At 47.2% G+C, this 15994-nt stretch overlaps 1 protein-coding gene and 1 pseudogene across 1 annotated transcript in view; both read right to left on the bottom strand.

Moving 5' to 3' along the window:
* Window positions 1–2993: 2993 nt before the first annotated feature.
* The window catches only part of LOC117142798, a 42958-nt gene continuing 29957 nt past the window's right edge, over window positions 2994–15994 (bottom strand). The window contains exons 4-5 of the mRNA XM_033307004.1: window positions 8588–8975; window positions 2994–8409 (exon numbers count right to left, since the gene is read on the bottom strand). Of these exons, the coding sequence (XP_033162895.1) occupies window positions 5951–8409; window positions 8588–8639 (2511 nt within the window). The 5' untranslated portion in view covers window positions 8640–8975 and the 3' untranslated portion in view covers window positions 2994–5950. The remainder of the gene's footprint in view (window positions 8410–8587; window positions 8976–15994) is intronic.
* On the bottom strand, window positions 11917–12738 carry LOC117145757 (annotated as a pseudogene).

Below are 15994 nucleotides of genomic sequence, written 5' to 3'. Positions count from 1 at the left end.
AACGTTTAATAATAACTAAAAGCGGAGGGTACCTTTTCCCGCTCCTATTTATTTAATAATAGGAATTCGCTAACCATCGCCAGCGGCAGGCATAAATTGCAGAGTACTCCGGCCAGCCATGGGGGTTCGGATCCGGGACTCCATTCCGGACATTGTTTGTTTTTCTGGCGGAAAGAAGATGGAACAGTAAGTGGGGCAGAGGCAGGGGTCCGGGTAACCGGCGATGCGTCCCATTCATAACCCATATTCAATTTCGTTTTGCAGCTCCGGCGCCGCAGGCGGCAGTTCTCGGATTCCACTGCCAGTGCATCCTCATGGTCGACGGCTTAGCCAACTTGCATAATCACTGGCATGGACTGTGAATTTATAGAAAGCTTTGCGGGCACCTGAGTCACGAGCCCGGGCCCAGTGGCCCTCTGCCCCAGCCCCGCCCACTGGAATGCCCACTCAAACGCCCACTTGAACGCCCACTCCCACTCGATCGCCCACTCCCAATCTACTGACCAATTATTGAGCCGTTGCCAAATGCAAGGCATAAAATGAGCGCACATATTGCCGGGACGGGCAGCGTGGGGAATCGGATTGCAGCAAGGAGCCGGAACGGAACGGAGCAGAACGGATCGGATCCGAAAGTGGAGGAAGGGTCGGGGCGGCTGTTGGAGTTGGCATTAGTTTTGGAGGAGGACCAGGAGGAGGATGCTTGTGGCAGCGGCGCAGAAACAAGAGCAATAACTGTTTGGCAAACAGATTTATTTTTGTTCCTAAGTCCTCAGGAGCGGAGTTTGTGTTTTGCGGATTTATATTTTGAGCTGCCAATGCATTGAATCCGACTACTCTGATACTCTTACCAGGATGTTATTACCAAGTATATGTGCAAATTAAGTATTCTGGCCAAATATTCCAGTTAGAAGAAGATTAACTAGTATATTATTCCATCAATCTATTCGACCACAAAAATTCCCAACATGATGCGCCAACTGTGGTTGCTAACACCTCCTCCCCCTAGCAATCTAATTCCTAAATGTTCAGAGATTCATTCGAGCCAAACTCAATTATCCATTTAGGGACAGCACAAACAAGGACCGCTCCTGGCCATCCCTTTGGGCCCTCGCCCACGGCCCGCACAAATATTGGTTTCCAACTTTCATTGCCACTGCGGTGTGGCGTCTGCGAAGCCCGGTCAAAAGCAGAAAAGGCCTCTCCCTCCGGCTGCTACAGGCTGTTTGCTCCTGGCTCGTGGCTCCTGCTGATGCTACATTAAGTGCATGTTTTGACTGCGCCGCATCCTCGCAACCCGACTCGATTCTGACCACAGACAGCCAGGCCCACACACTTCAGCCTGCCATCCGAGCACCCAAGGGCGGGGGCGAGTGTGGGCGGACGTGGGCCGCGTGGGTGCAGTGCATCATTTTTGCATTAGAAAAGTGCAGGGCCATGAAAACTGTAAATAACCTGGAACACATAAGACTGGGGGTCGGGCCAAAATCCCAATGGCTGCGCTGCTGGGCCAGCCGCAAATTATGCTTGTCAAAAAGGAATGTTGCATACGTAACGGAAGGCAAGGAAGGCTGCACTGGGAGAAAAATCTTAGATTTTAGCACACAACTCGAACCTTGACTACCGTGCGCTGCAGCGCTCAAAAAGGTGAGTATATGGTACACTAAGCTTGTATACCTTCTCCCAGTGCATCTAACGAGTGGGTGGGCTGCCTGCCAGGAAAAGCCACAAAGTGCGACTAAGCGGGAGTCAAGGGGGTTGGAGGCGGGCGAGGCGAGGTCGCTGCTAGAAATCGCAGCAGTTTGCGGTTGTCGTCATCGGCGTACGTGCTCGATGCGTGGCAATCGGATTCCCCCGAGGGTCCGCACATGGCCCACGTATCCAAGTATCCACGTATCCGCATGAGGACTCGCACGAGGAGTGCGGACCACGGCCAAACCAAACCAAAGCTAAGCCAAGCCAAGCCGAAGTCGGTGCCAACGGCCCTCGCCTCGAATCGCTCCTTGGTCTTGGTCTCGGTCTGATTCTGGGCTCTGGGCTCTGGGTCGTGGTGGTTTTGGCCAAAATCGGCTGTGCTGACACCGAAGGAGCTGATGATGACGGCGACGCTGACGCTGACGCGGTTGCTGACGCAGATGCAAGGCCAACTTTTGACTAAATGGGCTCCAAGTGCATTAGGACGGAAATGTTATTACAGCGAGACACTGGAGAAAACTTAATCCATTTAAAGGTCATTAAATGAAGATAACACATTGGACAATATGAAGGTATTTGCACAATTCATCGATGCGTAAATTCCCTTTGATTGGCATTAAATGTTAATTTCCCAGTGGCACGTCGACTTTCATTTTCCGGATGAACGGTGCACGGCGCTGCGGGCGACAAGGCGGCCCGGCTTTTTCCTCAGTGTACTTCCTTCGCAGTCATTATTGGAGCATTTGGTAAGGTGGCTTTGGCACTGGGAAGCGGAGATTAGGCGCGGAAATGCTCCGAATGTTCGTTTGGTTATCGCCAGCAAACATTTCAAAAAGGCTATGGCGAAAGTCGGAAATTTGATATGCCAAAAACCGTTTACGATCAACAAGTGATAGGGACGGGGCTCATGGCAAATTATGCAGATTGGCTGGGAAGGGGTGAGGTGGGGAGTGGTGAGGAGTGGTGAGGAGTGGCGAGGAGCGGGGTGCCTATGGGGGGAAGGACCTAGGATATTGAGGAAGTTGGCTGCAGTGTTTGGCGAGAACTTTCCATCAAGTGCGCAGGAAGAGACATTGATTTGACTGCAGCGAAGTTTTCCATTATGGAAATGTCATCAAATCGATTTTCCCCCCTCGTTCGGCCTTGTTTTTCCTCTTGTGCGACGAGGCTGTAATAACGGTATGCTAAATGCCGAACTGAGCTGGGCTGGAAAAACGAGCATGAATGCAGGCAGAGCATATAGCACAATATGTACGTAAAGGCTTTGTTTTTGGTTTTATTAAATTTATTCATATTTCTCTTTGTGTTCTTCTGTTACTCGTATTGTTACAGTAATAATAATTATTATTATTATTCCATCTATGTTAATATAGTGTGTAATAAAGCTTGACAATCTATTAATGCTATTACAATGTATTCTCGGTTATATTGTTTGTTCAATGTTCGCTCCTTCCGGTCTGTCCTGTCCGTCTCCGTCTGCGTCGCTATGACCATGTCCACGTCCGTGTCCATGTCCGTATCCGTGTGTCCTGTCCACAAGTGGGCTCGTGTCCTGTCGGGATGTTTTGTATTTATAAATGCGTATACGAGTTCGTGATGGATTCTGGTTCAGATTCTGTGCGGCTCGTAGGATTTGGCTAATTTCAGCATTCGAATGGAATTCAAGTTAAAATGCAATGTGCAATGCAATGTTTTTATGGTATTGTACAAAATTCGTTACTACTATTCATCATTCGAATTTAATTTATTTTGACAGCACTTCGCAGCGCCCATAAAAAGTTAATTTAGCCGCTCCCTCGGCCCCTCAATAGATGCCACATGCAACGCCAACAGATGCAGATACCCAAACAGCAAGACACACGGATACGCAGATACGTGGATACATCTAGGTATCTGGTTCTGTGGGCGCCTTCCATTTGCATTCAAGCTGAGTAATTAAAATCATAGTTACATTTCCATCTCCGTCAGGAAAAACGCGTAGCGGTCGTGGAAGTGGAAAGTGGAAATTGGGAAATGGTGAATGGAAAATGGAAAATGGTAAATGGAAAGTGGGAGACGTAGTTAAAAGCATAGTTTAAATTTTCTCTAGTCGGGCTCTCGCTATTCTCATTACCCATTACTCTATTTGCGTGTTTACACTTGTCTTTGCTCTCGCTCAGTTGGCGGTTTCCATTTGGTTTTAATTAGTTAAAACGATTTAAAATGAATAAAATATTGGCTCTGTCTGCGCGAGTATGATGTAATTAAAATGGCCTATGTACAGGGTCCGCCCCTCCCGCCAAAGTATTTGTATCTGTATCTGTATCCGTATCTGTTCCTGTTTCAGATTCAGATTCAGATTTAGATTCGTCCATTAGAGCGGGCGAGTAATGCTTTTGATTGAATCATCCACTTTGCGCTGTCAAAAATGAGGTACGCAGGGAAATTCAGTTAAATTATATGCAGATTAAACTAGAATGCCGTGTTTGCCGTGCTTTGTGTGTGCCGTGCAAATTTGCTCTGGCTCAGTTCATAATAGCAAAATACAAAAATCCCTTCGCTGGAAACACTCGGCACACATTAAACAACAACGGCGATAAAACAAATAACGGATAACTACGGGGTGAAGGGGTTAAAAATCTCATGGAAGTTGTGCAAATATTTGCCTGCATACTTTCCCATAATTATTATAGTAATTCATTGCATTCATGTGTTTAATTATTCCGCACACACACACACGCAGACACACATACACACATGCTTGCTTGCATTCACACATTTATCATGCGAAGGGGCGGCGAGTGGGCGTGGTCATGTAAGTGGAATTTATCGTGTACTTATATTGACTTCTATAGCTTACTTTTACATTACCAAGCTCGAATTTGAAACTTTCTACAGACACAAAAAATCCATTTAATGCGCGACCTCTGTTCTCTCTACAAACATGGATCTCGATAAATGTTTACATTGCATATGTACTATATATAAGATATACACATCGATATAGCCTCGCTTGGGTCGGTCGTATTTGTTTTTCATTCTTTCTACATCCAGATTACACACAAATACAAACATATGCAGATGTACATATACATACATGTATAGATATTATGTTGCGTAAATGTTAATGTCGTACCCTATTCAGATATAGTTTTGATCTACTTGCAGGACTTCGAGGGGGAAAACGGAGAGGAACCGAAGGTGTTCTAATCTGCTAGGATAGTGGGCGTGGGCTACATCTGAGATTGACTAAATCATAGGTACTAAGTGTTCAGCAAATACTACGCTTAAGTAACTCGTCTAAACAATCGCATGAGGCTAACGGGTTAAAAACAGACCTTAAAAACATTTGGCACGACTCTGTGATATATACTCTTCGATACTTTTCGATACTTTTCGGGTAGTGAGCATAAAATTATTTTGATTTAAAAGTCCTTAAGCAATATAATTACATTTACATATGTACAAGAAAGGAACTATTTTACGGGGTGAGGGGCTAAAACTAGATAAAGTATTTATATATCCAATGCACATCGAGGATTATAAGGGCGATTATATGGGGCGTAATAGATCTGGCTAACGTTTCATACATATATATATATATATGCATGCCTAGAGATATGAGTTCCGCGTCTCACACCATCCTATACCAATCTAATCCTATTCAGTGACTCGTCTCTAAAACTCTAGCACCCCAGAAGCAATATGTCTAAGACTCGACCATCTATGGGTCCAATACATCTGCGATTAATCGTACTATACACCTTATGAAGATCAGTTTTGGTCGCTATACCTTATAGAATACACCGCTGTCGACCTCTATGAAGGTGCAGGCTTCGAGGGGACTACTACCAAATGCTAGCTAGGATTGGGACTCTAATGGAGTATGAATTAGAAGTATATTCTGTAACGGTATCTAGTCTGAGAGTGCAATCCGAATGGAAAATAAACGTTGTCCTTGCTCGCCTCGCTGTTAACTCAATATTTTCGAAATCTATAATTTTGATTGGGATGTGACACGACAGTCTCATATGGACTTCCATTTAATGGCTAGTTTAGTCCCCAAAAATGAAAACCCAATCGAGATCCTGTCCGCATTTCTTGTTGGTTCTATGTTCCTCAGATGTGAATGTGATGCAGTCAATAGATTGTGTGGGTCGCTACATATACATATGTTCATTTAGAGCACTCGTTTCTCAAACTGATATGAACCAAACGATTGCCAAGGGTTTCTGGGGACACGAATCTATTGACCTATTTACACCTGGGTACCGTAATACTAGAGCGACACGAACTCGCCAGGACCGCCGCCCTTGTCCTGGCCTTGAGTCACCTCCTGCGGCTGGTGAAGATCCTGCGACTGCTCCGGCATTCCCTTGGTCTGACTCTCCGCCTGGCCAAAGAGCGTCTCGTTTTCGTAGCGCTCCTCGTCGTGCAGCGAAAGATTGGATCCACCTAGTCCTCCGCTCGCGGTGATCCGCCGACCCATGTTGTCGTACTTGGGGTAGGCGGAGCTGTCCAGCGGCCTCATGGGCGTCACCTCGACGGGCGGCGATTGGCAGGCGGAGGGCGGTGGCGGCGCATTGTTGATGCAGCTGGCGCAGTTGCTGGGACTCGGGTGATGGCACTGCACCACCGCGGTTACGGCGGGCGGGGGCGGCGGAGGAGGCAGCTCCATGGCATTGCTGTGGTACGCCGACTGGTGGGGGTCGTAGCCACTAGCCTCCAGGTTGTAGGTCACGATTTCATCATGTGTGTAGAGTCCGGATGGCTGGTGTTGCTGTTGCAGCTGCTGGTGCTGCTGCTGCTGAATCTGCTGTTGCTGCTGCTGCTGTTGATGTTGATGCTGCTGCTGCTGCTGATGCTGCTGTTGCTGCAAGGAGGTGTCCTTCTTGAGAATACCTCTCCGGGCTGTGTGTCTCGGCAGAGTGGCAAACTGACCCTCGGGCACGGCGACTGCACCAGCACCACTCTCCTGTACGTCCTGCATCCTCTTCGGAATGTTCAGCAAATCTGGATACATGTTCAGGTCCGCACCATCCAGCATGTCCTGTGTGACGGATACCCGGATGAAGATGTTGCCCCCAAACGCTGGATTCGGGACTATGTTCGAACAGAACTCTGGGGGCGGTGGAAAGACGCCCACGTTCAGCGGGAACTCCTCAGAGATCTGGGCAGGATGCGAGTGGGCATGGCCTGCCATTGAGGTGGGCACACTCATCATGCCGCAGGTGGGATCTTTGACCTGCATCAGCTGTTGCCGCATTCCACCACCACCTGCAACCTGTTGCTGTTGCGGCTGCTGCTGCACCAACATGCTTCCATGCCGATGACTCTCCACCGCATGGATCTCTATTTGGTTGAAGCCCATTCCGGCCGAGTCCCCCTTGTTCATACCGATGGAAGTGGGCTGGTTGTCGATGCCATAGCTGTCACCGCGATCATTGGTGGTCGTGGTGACGCTCGAGTCGAGAAGTTTCTTTTCCTGGTCATTGAAGCTAACACTCGACTTCACGCCGGCCTTGTTGGCATGACGGTGCTGGCGGGTGGTGCGTTTGCAGAGACAGACCACAAACGAGATGGAGATCAGCAGAAAGACGGTTCCGAAGATGCCCATGATGAGTCCAAAGTACCAGAAGGTCTCCGGCGTCTTCTCCAGCACATGCTGAACGATCTCGCTGAGGTAGATGCTGATGTTCTGCGTCATACTGCCGATGGAATTCGAGCCCGTGCAGGCGTAGGTTCCAGCATCCAAGCTGGTCACGTTGAAAACGGTGAGATTACTCCACAGCTTATCCGAGGCGATGCTCTCCGAGTCGAAGAGCACGTTGTCGTTGTCCAGTATCTTCCCATTCAGTTCCCAAGCCACCTCCGGCAGGGGATCGCCGTACACCAGGCAGCTAAAGGTGGTATTACTCCCGATGTCGATGTTCTGCACCTCTTCATTGTTGAAGATCTCAACCCGCGGCGGACAGCCGAAGAGCTCGTCGTCAACGCTGTCCCAGGTGCGATCCTTCTGCGCCGGAGGGCCCTTGCACACCAGACTCACGGAGCTCAGGCGGCTGTTCACATACCAGCCGCGGAACTTTCGCAGTTTGCAGTTGCACTGCCAGGGATTCTCCTCCAGGGAGAGCGTCTTCAGATTGGCCATGTGCTGGAACACGTACTCGCTCAGGCTCTCCAGCAGGTTGTTCTTTAGGTTGAGGAACTCCAGCAGGTTAAGATTGGCCAGGGACATGGGATCGATGTAGGAGATCAGGCAGTCGTGCATGTCCAAGGTGCGCAGATGGGGCAGAATAGGAAACTGATACGCCGCCAGGCGCTTGAGGGGATTGCCATTCAAATAGAGTATCCTCAGACGATCGTTCCCCATGAAGGTGTCCTTGTCGAGCATCTCCAGCTTATTGTCCGACAGGTCGATCTCCACCAGTATCTTCAGATTGCGGAACGACTCCTTGTGTATGTACTGCACCTCGGACTTCTTGAGGTAAATACGCTGCAGGTTCAGCAGCCCCAGAGTGGAGAACTCCTCCCGGTTGAGGTACGGGATGTGGTTGTCATTGAGCACCAGCACCTGCAGCTCTGTGCTCAGGGTGTTCGGAATGGTGGTCAGCTGCAGGGAGCTGCAGATGGCCGACTTCTTGCCATTGGTCCACTTGCAGGTGCAGTTGGAGGCGCAACTCAGGGACCAGTCATCCGCCACAGTCCAGGCCACCAGGCACAGCAGAATCCAGCACACTAAAGGAGAAATGGGGAAAACGAATTTAAAGGTATTACTTATAAATCACATAGCGATATAAAAACTGGGGTCTAAGATCATATACATATATGTACGTAGCTAATCTGCAGTGGGTTTCCTTTGTATTGACCATCTATTTGGGCGCGTGGCACCTGCTGCCTGGGAATGACAACTCACCTGGCAGAGTCCTCGGGGTACTGCTCCTCCTCCGCTCCATGCTGCGATGCATATGGCTTCGTTCGGGGCTCCTGCTGCCGATTTTCCACTACCCTGGCAATTGATGACCCTAAATGGCTTTGGCTGATTCGATTGCCATGTTTCACATCATGTTGCCGCCGCCAGCAAAAAGGTCTCCATTACTCCACATTACTCAGCACTTTGGCCACACTTCTTCGGCACTATTGATTTTGCCGTTTTTTGCCCTCCGCCTCCAGTTTGGCTGAGTTCTTTTCTTTTAATTCGCTTCGAGTGGAAAGTTGGTCCTTGTGGGTGCCTTCTGCTCCTCCTCCTGACCCTTCTGCTGCTGCTGCTCGTCCTGCTGGTATCCTTTTAGGAATTCTTAAATCTGCAAAATGTAAAAGAGAATCCGGTATTAGCGTGAGCGGCCAACAATGCCCATTGTAGTTGTGTAGTTCTAGTTGTTCCTACTGCACCCACACTTGGCCCATTTGTAATCTCTGTTTACCGAGTTCGGCTTTGGCCTCTGAATAGAGTGGGTGGGTGGTGGCGGTGCCAAGTGGCCGGGGCTTTAAAATCGCCTTTCAACAACATTTTGTAATTTGTTGTACGTCCAGCCGGACGGCACAACAAAGCGGCAACCAAAACCCGCAGGGGCTCCGGCTCGAACTCGGGGCCTTCCCCACAATACCCTTGGCCACCCATATTCCCATCCCCTTACCCATTCCCATGACCAGCTCCATTCTCATTCTCATTTTCATTGGCATCGACAGCGGCATTGGCATCGGCATCTTTACAAAATCAGCATCAATAGCCTGTCGAATGCTTTTTACTTTTGTGCTCCCCCTCGGGTTTTGTTTGCACTTCTTTTGAATGAAAAGGAGCGGGACTGAACTGGAAAAAAGCCAACTCGAAGCGATTCCGAGGTGGTTCTGGGAGGGCAGGTTCATCATTCACTGCAGAAAATACTATAATTGTAACTGGGCTGTACGTTTGTATATTAATTATAAACCCATTATGCAAGCCCCTTCAAGAGCTTAGCCAATAATATGGGAGAAGGAACCAGAGCTCCACCACTGTGTTGATGACTTCAAATTTAACTCGGTTTAAGTCACTTGTAACACGGCGGATAAAGTTACTCCCTGTGTAGTGCTCCTTTCTGGCATAAAAGTAATTTAGCTCAACAGAAAATGCCTAATTTAACACAATCTACACCGCACTTACTGTTGCCAACCGAAGCCGGGCCACATTCGCTTTGCCCTCGGTTTCCTGGCTCACTCACACCCATCTCCACCTGCTCCTAGAAGGCCCACCCAACAGCGCATGAGGATGAATCCGCTCCACTGGCAAACTAGGAGATACAGACAGACAATGAAAACGTAAAAAGCTCAAAAGGTTCATTTGTCAATTTGCCATTTGAATTTGTATTTGAGAATTCACTTGGCCGCTTTTGCGCTTTGTCCTGACGGCACCCAGCCACCCACCAGGATCCCTCTTCGCAAAGGACGACCCACAAAGCCGGGCCAAAACCTTGGCAGCCTCAATTTCTGCTCATCGCTCGTTGCTGGCAATGCGGATAATATTTCCTGTGTCAGTGCAGCAGCAACAGCAGTTGGCAGTTGCAATTGCTGGCTTTTCCTCAGCCTCAGACCGCTTTTCCTCGCCCCTTCGTATTTTCCACTTTCCTCCCAATCGTCGACAGTTTTATTTTTGCCGCTTTATGAGCACACAGATAGAAAATGGTATATCATTTTATGGACTTTGATTCCCAACTGGGAACTGGAAACACAAATAATGGCATTCGATCGCTTTGAAACATAAAGTACGTTCGTTCACTGATCGAACTACTTTAAGACTCGAATAACCAAAAGCTCTCATTATATATTACTTGAGATAGTTACGATAGTTACCATATTCCCAGATATATCTACAAACTAAGTGGACATTTCGGTTCTCCAGAGATTTTTCCCAGTGAAGAGAATGCGGGAATGGAGGCACTTAGGGGACACTCTGGCTGGAACCGCAGCGGCACTCACAGGTTCGTTGATATTCATAAATGTGGCACAGTGGACCAAAAAAGCAAAGCTAATTTGATGGCCAATTGCCAAAAGGAGGCCAGCCAAAGCGCGCAACAATATTAAAAAAATATTATGGAGGAATATGTGGCAAGAGCACTGACTGCAGCCGCAGTCGTAAAGCAAATCAATTAACTGATGCCACAGAGACATGGGGTTCCAGTTGCAGCATATGGGAGATGGCCCAGAAAGATATGCCATCTTCCCTCTGCCAAACTCAGACATATAACGACTCGGACTCGGACTCGACTCTGGTTATCTGGTTTTTGGTATCTGGCTAATCTGCCGGAATGGCCGGTAATTGTTAACCTGTACTTGGCAATTGCCAATTTGATTTCGAATCCAATTCAAGATAATCTGCGGCAGTTTAGCTGCAAATTGATTTCGGGCTTCAAATCCAAACAGATGCAACAGTGCGTATGAGCAATTATACGGCGGTAAATTAAGTGGACCTGGAACTCGGAGAATGCTAGTCGAATCAGCGTGGAAATCAACTACATACAACATTGAAGCCAAAGATGGAAACAGTCCATCCTCGTAATTAGTTCGCTTGGTTCACATCCCGCCAGGATATGATGTAAAGTCACTGTGAAATTGAGCGACAAAATTTAAAACTTTCCGCAAACACATTTGTGCACATATTGGCAACACAATGTTGACTGAAAGGCAGTTATGCGGAATTAAAAGAATTGATTATAAACGTATTAAAAGCCTTACCATTCCACTGCACCCGAATTAATAATGCATTATGAGCATAGCCCATCGTAATTCATTACTATTCGTACTTCCTTTAAACTTTAAAATGCACGTTTCCACCTTAATCCATTATAACCCACTTCGAAGAATAAATTGCCATTCTAGTTTTTGGCGTTTTTTGGCGCTCCTTTTCGTTGGTCATATACAATTCCATTTGACAATTGGAATTCAATTTCAGTTTCAGCTGGCCGAAAGTTAACTAAATGTCCGCCCCGCAGCGCGACCACGCCTCGCTCATTTGTAAAACTTCATCAAATGTAATTGTCGGAAAACAGGAAAAAGTCCTTGCCCAGGACCAACAATTGGAGGCCATGCTCCGTGCTGCATTACCAAATTAAAAACAAAAACTAAACTTTTCCGCTTTTTTCTTTCATTCCGATTTCTGCCCAACTTTCCTACCGCTGCCTTCATTGTGCGTAGCCAGGGGCGTAGGTCACCGCCGGGGTTATTGGAGCTATTTTTTTGGATTATGCAAATGCGACGCGGTTATCTATTTGTTTATGCATCCAATCTGGGACAGGTTTTAGGCGTTGCGCTGTTTTGATTAGCGCTACACGCAAGATAAGGGGATTTTTACATGAAACGTCAATCGAACTCTGGGAAAGCAGCCCTCAGATATTAACATATTATGCCGAAGAATGATTAAATAAAAATTGTATTCGATACCTTTAAATCATTTAAATTACCCAAAATACCTTTTGCGTACATATTTCAAGTCTAAGGAACAAAGATCAGGACACGTTTCGACTTTTGCCTCCCAATGGAGGCTCAACCTCCCAATGGACCCTTCGTTGGAATCCCCTTGGGTCTGAGCCCCTGTGCGTATGCAAATGGTTTCTTTGCCGCCTGGCTGAGCACTTTCTCCAACCCTGGACCGCCCACCCGCTTTCCGCCGCTCCTGCCACGCCCACCTGCCACCCGCCCTGCTTCCTCCAATTGTTTTGCTGTTGCATAAGCACGTGCGAATGTGCGTGCAAATGCAAATGGCGATGGAAAAGTTTTTAAATTGAGCAAACATTAACAAAAAGGCAAATCCAGAAGGGGGCGCAACTTTTCCGGGCAGCGCCAAGTGGCGGCGGATGGGGGCGTGGCACTTGCATGGCAAAAACAAATACAAAAAAAAAAAAGAAATAGTACAAGAACACGAGTAGGTTGCTCTTATCGCCTGTCATCGGGTGGCCTATTTGTTTTTCCTTGTTAAGACCAGGACCAGGGACTCGCCAATCTTTCAAGGACAGCCGTCTCCGAAGTGTAAATTGCAAACTTTTCCTTGGGCACCAAAGTGGATCGGGGCGTCCGTCGTGCCACAAATCCGCACATAATCGGAAATGTCACAGGGAAAAAACAAGCAAAATTAATGGCACTCGAAGCGCCGCCAGGCCAAGATTAGATGCCGCTGACGTTGACCGTGTTGAGTTTTATTGCCGCCCGGAAATGGTTTTCATAAATACACAAAACTCCGCAAAGAGCAAGGACGCAGGACGTAGGACGCAGGACGAAGGACGCGGGACAAGATGGCAGGATTGCAGGATGGCACGATGGCGTGATGGCAGCAGCAGACACTTATGGACGGGGGCAATGCAATTATCTGGGGGCAGAGTGCAAGTGCAGCACATTGTACGTGCGAAATCGAGAAACAGGACATTCGCCTTAGCCAAGCAGCCCGGGGCTTCTGCCACGGGGCTTCTGGGGCAGGAGCTGTACGGCGGAGAAGGACATAAACATGTGCCTTGCTCCTGCGTCGCCGGAGTGCCAGCAAGTGCAATTGTTATTGTTCGCCGTGGCCTTCGCATGCGGAGCATTGTAAATTTATCATGAGCTGTGCTAGGATTACACAGAAAGAAACTAATGGTCTTCTGGGTGGAAAACCTTGGTGGTCAGGCATAGCTGATGAATTTCCCGACTAAGTGGAAGTAGTCTCACATGCAAATCATGTGTAATCTTATGATTGCTCCCAGTTCTGAATAGTTTTTTTTCGGTGTGCAGGGGATCGAGAGCTTCCATCTCACACTCGCAGCTATCTGGTCCATTATTGAAGCCAAAACAATAGACTGGCCCCAGGGGAATCAATGAAATCGGTCCGTAATCAGCCACCTGCCAGGCTTGCTCCGGTAATGCGGGGCTCCGAGTTTCCTCCGAAACGCATTGAATCGGAGGTACGTCGTCCATTGTGAGCCGCATAAATAATACCCCGCGCACGGCTCAGCTGAAACTATTGTCTTGCCGAGCAGGCTTCCAATTTATCTGGGAACTTCTAATCCATTCAAACCTGCAATTGAAATGAGACCTAATTGGCGTCCGCATCAGGAGCAGGAGCAGGAGCAGGAGCAGGCCTTCGATCTCAGCTACCCATTCATTATATTTTCATTTCGTTTCAGTTTCGAATCAACTCGATGCAACAGTGCGTGCAAACAGTTATTTAACAGTAAGTCAACAATAACGAGTAGCCGCCCTGTTGGTTCGCTGGAAATTCACCATTTGCCATTTACAATTTACCATTTCTGTGTTAATAGGAAAGGCGGTATTGATTGAGTTGGCTTATTGGCAGCTTATAAATAGCAATGTCCTCTACTTGGTTTAATTGGAAAATTACAATTTTCTCTGAAAACAGGGCAATAAGTTTTCAGTGAAGATTTCCGTTGAAATTATATGCTCTTCATGGAGATGCAATTTGAGATGCCAGTCGAGGATTGAACGCGATATATTTACTTTTCCATTCACAAGAATCACTTTTCACTTTTCCAGAACAAGATGGAATGATGAACCTCATTCAAATGGCTTTTCAAGGAATCCATCCAGATATGTACATATATAACGAGTAGCGTTGTGTCAACATCTAAAAATACATTTAATCGATGGGCAATCCGCATCAGTCCCAACAGTCATCAGTGTAGCCCGTAATATGAGCTGTGTCAAGTTGATTGACGGACTTAATTGATTGAAGCCCACTTAAAACCATAATGCACACACCAGTGACCGGCCGGCAAAAATACCCCATTATTATTTGCCCTTTTGCGAGGAGAGTATCTCAATTTCGGCCTAGACCGCAGATCAACATTTCGCACATGTCGTGTTGCTGGTCGCATTGTTGTTGCCACTGTTGTTTGGCTGTCAGAGCTTACAATTGTTTGCCATCCTTGTCATCGTCGTCCTGGTGGTTTTGCTGCAATTCCGTTTTGGGCAGCAGCTGTACCTATAACTCGAGCTGCTGCCGCTGGATGCTGCTGCATGCTGCTACCGCTGCTGCTGCTGTTGCGTTTGCTGCAGCTGCGCATGCCGGTCTGCTCTTGGCAGCTTTACAACTGCGAGACCATTCGAGTGGGGAGTGGAGGCCGGCCAGACATTATAGTCGTCAGTTGCTGCCCCATTGTTGCATTGTTGTTGCCGCTGCTGCAACTGGCGACGCCAGCGACATGACCTCAGCACACAATTTTCGGGGGAAGGCGGCGGGCGGGGGTGAGGGTATTCCCCGGATTTGTATGCGTATGCCATGTCCTGTATGTTGTGCACACTGAGCACTCTGCGAGCCATCAGTATATTTGTGTAGAACCACAGAGGCACACACAAACGAGCCGAAGGACGCCGTCCAGGATGCCGGGATGCCTGTACGCCAGGACGATGATGATGGTGACGAGCGGCGGCGGTGCTCATATTTTGCCCGGGACCACAATCAGGAGGACGACCAACAGGAGCAGCGCCAGGACAATTGCAATGCAAACAATACGGAAGCGGCAAGGAGCAACTGCAGCGCCGGAAATGGGCTGAAGAAATTGGGAAGATGCCACAGCAAACAACAGCAGTGGTGTCTGGTTTTTATAATGCAACTCAGTTGCAGCAGGAAGGCAATAGAATATAAATCCAATTTATTTTGTCATTAAGTAAAAAAGAATTCTTCGATGGAGATTTGTCAAGTGCTTAAGGAATGTAGCACTAAAACATTTATGTCAGAAATGTTTTTTTTTGGCCATTTGTACTTTTGTTTGGTCCGAAAATCCATTAAAAATGCTTTTTGAGTGAAAATCGAAAAACATTTGACTGACAGCTGATAAAAAAAAACGTTTTTGGACAGCTGCAAGCATTAGTTAACCATCCATACCACTTTTAACCAGATCCTAGGAAATTCATTTTTTTTACCATATTGAATTTTTTATAGGTGGTTGTTGTTCATCACAATTTATTGAAAAAAAATTTCAAAAATTTTTAAGTTGTAAATTGGTATCCCAATCGATTGGGAATACTTTTAAAAACATAACAAAGTATTCCCATCCAATTTTGAACCATTTTTCGCTTAGTTATGGATAAATACCATAGTTGGTTTTGGGAGCATATCGAGGCAAAAGGTGACGGTTTTTGTAAATAACTCGGACATATTATGACCCACAGCGGAAAGAATGACCTTTTTGAATAGCTGTTGACACCAGCTAACGATCGGTGCCACTTTTTTTCGGATCCAAGAAAATTAATTTTTGGGCCCATTTTTGATATTTTTATAAGGGGTTACATCACAATTTTTGCTAAAATTTTCAAAAAATAAAAAGTTTTATATTTGAACGCCAATTTATTGCGGACACTTTCA

The sequence above is a fragment of the Drosophila mauritiana genome, chromosome 3R (assembly GCF_004382145.1).
Source record: "Drosophila mauritiana strain mau12 chromosome 3R, ASM438214v1, whole genome shotgun sequence".
In the NCBI taxonomy this organism is placed as follows: Eukaryota; Metazoa; Arthropoda; class Insecta; order Diptera; family Drosophilidae; genus Drosophila; species Drosophila mauritiana.
The sequence above is the reverse complement of the archived record's forward strand: the minus strand, read 5'-3'. Positions and strand labels throughout refer to the sequence as shown.